Below are 7,500 nucleotides of genomic sequence, written 5' to 3'. Positions count from 1 at the left end.
TGTGACTATTATTTTGAAAACATGTGGGACTTTTAGTTTGAAAGTGTTGTGAATGGTAGCGGTTGAGTGTCTGAATGTCTTAATTAGTTTACAGTCTCAGTTAAACAGTTCTGTCTAATAAATGAAATTACTTTTCTTTTGACAGTGTGGGAGTCTTATTTTGAAAGCGTTGGGGGACTATTTTGATTATTTTTGCATTGTGAATGGCAGTGCCCTAGTGTCCAAGCATCTTTATTAGTTTACAGTCTCTGTTAAACAAAATTCTGCCTAATAATTGATGTGACTTTTATTTTGAAAGCACGTGGGACTTTTATTTTGAAAGCCTTGTGAATGTAATCACTCGAGTGTCCGAGCGTCTTTATTAGTTTACCGTCTCTGTTTAACAGTTCTGTCTAATAAATGTGACTTATTTTGACAGCGTGTGGGACTTTTATTATGAAAATGTTTGTCTTCAGTTTACTGTCTAAATTTAACAGCTCTGTCTAATGAATTAAGTGGGACTTTTATTTTGATAGTGTTGTGAAAGGCAGCGCCTGAGTGTCCGAGCGTCTTTTTTAGTTTACAGTCTGTTCAACAAAATTCGGTCTAATAAATTATGTGACTTTTATTTTGAAAGCATGTGGGACTTTTATTTTGAAAGCCTTGTGAATGTAATCACTCGAGTGTCCGAGCGTCTTTATTAGTTTACCGTTTCTGTTTAACAGTTCTGTCTAATAAATGTGACTTATTTTGACAGCGTATGGGACTTTTATTTTGAAAATTTTTGTCTTCAGTTTACACTCTAAATTTAACAGTTCTGTCTAATGAATTAAGTGGGACTTTTATTTTGATAGTGTTGTGAATGACAGCGCCTGAGTGTCCTAGCATCTTTTTTAGTTTATAGTCTGTTTAAAAGCTCTGTCTAATAAATTATATGACTTTTATTTTGACAATGTGTGGGACTTTTATTTTGAAAGCGTTGTGAACGGCAGCGTCTGAGTGTCCGAGCGGCTTCATTAAATTAGCGTCTCTGTTTAACAGTTCTGTCTAATAAATGATATGACTTATTTTGATGGCATGTGGGACTTTTATTTTGAAAATGTTTGTCTTCTTTAGTTTACTGTCTCTGTTTAACAGTTCTGTCTAATGTATTAATTGGGACTTTTATTTTGACAGCATGAGAAATTTTAACAGCAACATTTTAGTGCCCTATAATCCTATCACATTTTTTGTAATAATCAAATTTGGAATCATTCAAAAGTTTAAACGCTCAAAATTTATCCTGTTTACTTTCGTTTTCTGAAGTGTGTTGTGTCTTCAACCTCAGGTCTGCATTCAGAAATCATTGGCCATCAAATAAAATCGCTATCGCTCGACCACTAGTGAGAACAGCACGTGACTGGATGCTCTCGCTCACCTCGCACCACCTCCTCCACCGACTCGGTTGTGGTGGTTGTGGTGGTCGTCATGGCAACGCTGGTGCTCTGGCCGTTGTCGCGGCGCTCGTCGATGACCTCATCATCTTCGTCATCCTTCTCGTCCTCGTCTCCGTCTCCATCCTGGTCGTCGTCCACAGCCTCTTCCTCTTCCTCGTCTGGATCTTCATCATCCTCCACCACAGCGGGTTCAGCGTCTGCGTCTCGAGTCATGCTGCAGGAAAACACCACCAACATGGATTTGTTGTGTTAAAATCATCTTTATAGTCCTGCATGAACCATCTGTCATACAAAGACACTTTCCCCATCAAATCATGAAGTCCCATCCTAATAAATAATGTTGTGTCATATAAGTGATAATACTTTTATTTTTACACTTTGGGACTCTTATTTTGAAAGTGTTGTGAATGGCAGCGCCTGAGTGTCCAAACGTCTTCTTTAGTTTACAGTCTCGGTTGATGGAGGGTGATAGAGGTGAGGGAGGGTGATGGAGGTGATGAAGGGTGAGGGAGGGTGATGGAGGTGATGAAGGGTGAGGGAGGGTGATGGAGGTGAGGGAGGGTGAGGGAGGTGATGGAGGTGATGAAGGGTGAGGGAGGTGATGGAGGTGATGAAGGGTGAGGGAGGTGATGGAGGTGATGAAGGGTGAGGGAGATGATGGAGGTGATGAAGGGTGAGGGAGGTGAGGGAGGGTGAGGTAGGTGATGGAGGTGATGAAGGGTGAGGGAAGTGATGGAGGTGATGAAGGGTGAGGGAGGTGATGGAGGTGATGAAGGGTGAGGGAGGTGAGGGAGGGTGAGGGAGGTGATGGAGGTGATGAAGGGTGAGGGAAGTGATGGAGGTGATGAAGGGTGAGGGAGGTGATGGAGGTGATTAAGGGTGAGGGAGGGTGATGGAGGTGATGAAGGGTGAGGGAGGGTGATGGAGGTGAGGGAGGGTGAGGGAGGTGATGGAGGTGATGAAGGGTGAGGGAAGTGATGGAGGTGATGAAGGGTGAGGGAGGTGATGGAGGTGATGAAGGGTGAGGGAGATGATGGAGGTGATGAAGGGTGAGGGAGGTGAGGGAGGGTGAGGGAGGTGATGGAGGTGATGGAGGTGATGAAGGGTGAGGGAAGTGATGGAGGTGATGAAGGGTGAGGGAGGTGATGGAGGTGATGAAGGGTGAGGGAGGTGATGAAGGGTGAGGGAGGTGATGGAGGTGATGAAGGGTGAGGGAAGTGATGGAGGTGATGAAGGGTGAGGGAGGTGATGAAGGGTGAGGGAAGTGATGGAGGTGATGAAGGGTGAGGGAAGTGATGGAGGTGATTAAGGGTGAGGGAAGTGATGGAGGTGATGAAGGGTGAGGGAAGTGATGGAGGTGATGAAGGGTGAGGGAGGTGATGGAGGTGAGGGAGGTGATGGAGGGTGAGGGAGGTGATGGAGGTGATGAAGGGTGAGGGAAGTGATGGAGGTGATGAAGGGTGAGGGAGGTGATGGAGGGTGAGGGAAGTGATGGAGGGTGAGGGAGGTGATGGAGGTGATGAAGGGTGAGGGAAGTGATGGAGGTGATGAAGGGTGAGGGAGGTGATGGAGGGTGAGGGAAGTGATGGAGGTGATGGAGGTGATGAAGGGTGAGGGAAGTGATGGAGGTGATGAAGGGTGAGGGAGGTGATGGAGGGTGAGGGAAGTGATGGAGGTGATGGAGGGTGAGGGAGGTGATGGAGGTGATGAAGGGTGAGGGAAGTGATGGAGGTGATGAAGGGTGAGGGAGGTGATGAAGGGTGAGGGAGATGAGGGAGGTGATGGAGGGTGAGGGAGGTGATGGAGGTGAGGGAAGTGATGGAGGTGATGAAGGGTGAGGGAAGTGATGGAGGTGATGAAGGGTGAGGGAGGTGATGGAGGTGATGAAGGGTGAGGGAAGTGATGGAGGTGATGAAGGGTGAGGGAGGTGATGGAGGGTAAGGGAGGTGATGGAGGTGATGAAGGGTGAGGGAAGTGATGGAGGTGATGAAGGGTGAGGGAGGTGAGGGAGGGTGAGGGAGGTGAGGGAGCTGAGGGAGATGAGGGAGGGTGAGGGAGGTGATGAAGGGTGAGGGAGGTGATGAAGGGTGAGGGAGGTGATGGAGGGTGAGGGAGGGTGAGGGAGGTGAGGGAGGTGAAGAAGGGTGAGGGAGGGTGACGGAGGTGATGGAGGGTGAGGGAGGGTGAGGGAGGTGAAGAAGGGTGAGGGAGGTGAAGAAGGGTGAGGGAGGTGAGAGGGTGAGGGAGATGAGGGAGGTGATGGAGGGTGAGGGAGGTGATGGAGGTGAGGGAAGTGATGGAGGTGATGAAGGGTGAGGGAAGTGATGGAGGTGATGAAGGGTGAGGGAGGTGATGGAGGTGATGAAGGGTGAGGGAAGTGATGGAGGTGATGAAGGGTGAGGGAGGTGATGGAGGGTAAGGGAGGTGATGGAGGTGATGAAGGGTGAGGGAGGTGATGGAGGTGATTAAGGGTGAGGGAGGTGAGGGAGGGTGAGGGAGGGTGATGGAGGTGATGAAGGGTGAGGGAGGGTGATGGAGGTGAGGGAGGGTGAGGGAGGTGATGGAGGTGATGAAGGGTGAGGGAAGTGATGGAGGTGATGAAGGGTGAGGGAGGTGATGGAGGTGATGAAGGGTGAGGGAGATGATGGAGGTGATGAAGGGTGAGGGAGGTGAGGGAGGTGATGGAGGTGATGGAGGTGATGAAGGGTGAGGGAAGTGATGGAGGTGATGAAGGGTGAGGGAGGTGATGGAGGTGATGAAGGGTGAGGGAGGTGATGAAGGGTGAGGGAGGTGATGGAGGTGATGAAGGGTGAGGGAAGTGATGGAGGTGATGAAGGGTGAGGGAGGTGGTGAGGGAAGTGATGGAGGTGATGAAGGGTGAGGGAGGTGATGGAGGTGATGAAGGGTGAGGGAAGTGATGGAGGTGATGAAGGGTGAGGGAAGTGATGGAGGTGATTAAGGGTGAGGGAAGTGATGGAGGTGATGAAGGGTGAGGGAAGTGATGGAGGTGATGAAGGGTGAGGGAGGTGATGGAGGTGAGGGAGGTGATGGAGGGTGAGGGAGGTGATGGAGGTGATGAAGGGTGAGGGAAGTGATGGAGGTGATGAAGGGTGAGGGAGGTGATGGAGGGTGAGGGAAGTGATGGAGGGTGAGGGAGGTGATGGAGGTGATGAAGGGTGAGGGAAGTGATGGAGGTGATGAAGGGTGAGGGAGGTGATGGAGGGTGAGGGAAGTGATGGAGGTGATGGAGGTGATGAAGGGTGAGGGAAGTGATGGAGGTGATGAAGGGTGAGGGAGGTGATGGAGGGTGAGGGAAGTGATGGAGGTGATGGAGGGTGAGGGAGGTGATGGAGGTGATGAAGGGTGAGGGAAGTGATGGAGGTGATGAAGGGTGAGGGAGGTGATGAAGGGTGAGGGAGATGAGGGAGGTGATGGAGGGTGAGGGAGGTGATGGAGGTGATGGAGGTGATGAAGGGTGAGGGAAGTGATGGAGGTGATGAAGGGTGAGGGAGGTGATGGAGGTGATGAAGGGTGAGGGAAGTGATGGAGGTGATGAAGGGTGAGGGAGGTGATGGAGGGTAAGGGAGGTGATGGAGGTGATGAAGGGTGAGGGAAGTGATGGAGGTGATGAAGGGTGAGGGAGGTGAGGGAGGGTGAGGGAGGTGAGGGAGCTGAGGGAGGGTGAGGGAGGTGATGGAGGTGAGGGAGGGTGAGGGAAGTGATGGAGGTGATGAAGGGTGAGGGAGATGAGGGAGGTGATGAAGGGTGAGGGAGGTGATGGAGGGTGAGGGAAGTGATGGAGGTGATGGAGGGTGAGGGAGGTGATGGAGGTGATGAAGGGTGAGGGAAGTGATGGAGGTGATGAAGGGTGAGGGAGGTGATGAAGGGTGAGGGAGATGAGGGAGGTGATGGAGGGTGAGGGAGGTGAGGGAAGTGATGGAGGTGATGAAGGGTGAGGGAAGTGATGGAGGTGATGAAGGGTGAGGGAGGTGATGGAGGTGATGAAGGGTGAGGGAAGTGATGGAGGTGATGAAGGGTGAGGGAGGTGATGGAGGGTAAGGGAGGTGATGGAGGTGATGAAGGGTGAGGGAAGTGATGGAGGTGATGAAGGGTGAGGGAGGTGAGGGAGGGTGAGGGAGGTGAGGGAGCTGAGGGAGGGTGAGGGAGGTGATGGAGGTGAGGGAGGGTGAGGGAAGTGATGGAGGTGATGAAGGGTGAGGGAGATGAGGGAGGTTATGGAGGGTGAGGGGGGAGAGGGAGGGTGAGGGAAGTGATGGAGGTGATGAAGGGTGAGGGAGGTGATGGAGGTGATGGAGGGTGAGGGAGATGAGGGAGATGAGGGAGGTGATGGAGGTGATGGAGGGTGAGGGAGGTGAGGGAGGGTGAGGGAGGTGATGGAGGTGAGGGAAGTGATGGAGGTGATGAAGGGTGAGGGAGATGAGGGAGGTGATGGAGGGTGAGGGAGGTGATGGAGGTGAGGGAGGGTGAGGGCAGTGATGGAGGTGATGGAGGGTGAGGGAGATGAGGGAGGTGATGGAGGGTGAGGGAGGTGATTGAGGTGAGGGAGGGTGAGGGAAGTGATGGAGGTGATGAAGGGTGAGGGAGGTGATGGAGGGTGAGGGAGATGATGGAGGTGATGAAGGGTGAGGGAGGTGATGGAGGGTGAGGGAGATGATGGAGGTGATGAAGGGTGAGGGAGGTGATGGAGGGTGAGGGAGATGATTGAGGTGATGAAGGGTGAGGGAGGTGATGGAGGGTGAGGGAGATGATGGAGGTGATGAAGGGTGAGGGAGGTGATGGAGGGTGAGGGAGATGATGGAGGTGATGAAGGGTGAGGGAGGTGATGGAGGGTGAGGGAGATGAGGGAGGTGATGGAGGGTGAGGGAGGTGATGGAGGGTGAGGAGTTGAGGGAGGTGATGGAGGTGATGGAGGGTGAGGGAGGTGATGGAGGGTGAGGGAGTTGAGGGAGGTGATGGAGGTGATGGAGGGTGAGGGAGGTGATGAAGGGTGAGGGAGGTGATGAAGGGTGAGGGAGGTGATGAAGGGTGAGGGAGGTGATGAAGGGTGAGGGAGATGATGGAGGTGATGAAAGGTGAGGGAGGTGATGGAGGGTGAGGGAGGTGATGGAGGTGAGGGAGGTGATGGAGGGTGAGAGAGATGATGGAGGGTGAGGGAGATGAGGGAGGTGATGGAGGGTGAGGGAGATGAGGGAGATGATGGAGGGTGAGGGAGGGTGAGGGAGATGATGGAGGGTGAGGGAGGGTGAGGGAGGTGATGGAGGGTGAGGGAGGTGATGGAGGGTGAGGGAGGTGATGAAGGGTGAGGGAGGTGATGGAGGTGATGAAGGGTGAGGGAGGTGATGGAGGTGATGAAGGGTGAGGGAGGTGATGGAGGGTGAGGGAGATGATGGAGGTGATGAAGGGTGAGGGAGGTGATGGAGGGTGAGGGAGATGATGGAGGTGATGAAGGGTGAGGGAGGTGATGGAGGGTGAGGGAGATGAGGGAGGTGATGGAGGGTGAGGGAGGTGATGGAGGGGTGAGGGAGTTGAGGGAGGTGATGGAGGTGATGGAGGGTGAGAGGGTGAGGGAGGTGATGAAGGGTGAGGGAGGTGAAGAAGGGTGAGGGAGGTGAGGGAGATGATGGAGGGTGAGGGAGGTGATGGAGGGTGAGGGAGGTGAAGAAGGGTGAGGGAGGTGAAGAAGGGTGAGGGAGGTGATGAAGGGTGAGGGAGGGTGAGGGAGATGATGGAGGGTGAGGGAGGTGAAGAAGGGTGAGGGAGGTGAGGGAGGGTGAGGGAGGTGAAGAAGGGTGAGGGAGGTGAGGGAGGGTGAGGGAGGTGATGAAGGGTGAGGGAGGTGATGGAGGGTGAGGGAGTTGAGGGAGGTGATGGAGGGTGAGAGGGTGAGGGAGGTGATGAAGGGCGAGGGAGGTGAAGAAGGGTGAGGGAGGTGAGGGAGGTGATGGAGGGTGAGGGAGGTGATGGAGGTGATGGAGGGTGAGGGAGGTGAAGAAGGGTGAGGGAGGTGAGGGAGGGTGAGGGAGGTGAAGAAGGGTGAGGAGGTGAGGGAGGGTGAGGGAGGTGA

At 53.2% G+C, this 7,500-nt stretch overlaps 1 protein-coding gene across 1 annotated transcript in view; it reads right to left on the bottom strand.

Annotated features, from left to right (window-relative positions):
* appa (amyloid beta (A4) precursor protein a) overlaps positions 1 to 7,500 on the bottom strand; it is a gene marked incomplete at its 5' end in the record, with an annotated part of 48,696 nt that overhangs the window by 24,112 nt on the left and 17,084 nt on the right. The window contains 1 exon segment of the mRNA XM_079811930.1: positions 1,397 to 1,629. Within this exon segment, the coding sequence (XP_079668056.1) occupies positions 1,397 to 1,629 (233 nt within the window).

Source organism: Gobio gobio (assembly GCF_949357685.1).
Source record: "Gobio gobio genome assembly, chromosome: 3".
Classification (NCBI taxonomy): Eukaryota; Metazoa; Chordata; class Actinopteri; order Cypriniformes; family Gobionidae; genus Gobio; species Gobio gobio.
The sequence above is the reverse complement of the archived record's forward strand: the minus strand, read 5'-3'. Positions and strand labels throughout refer to the sequence as shown.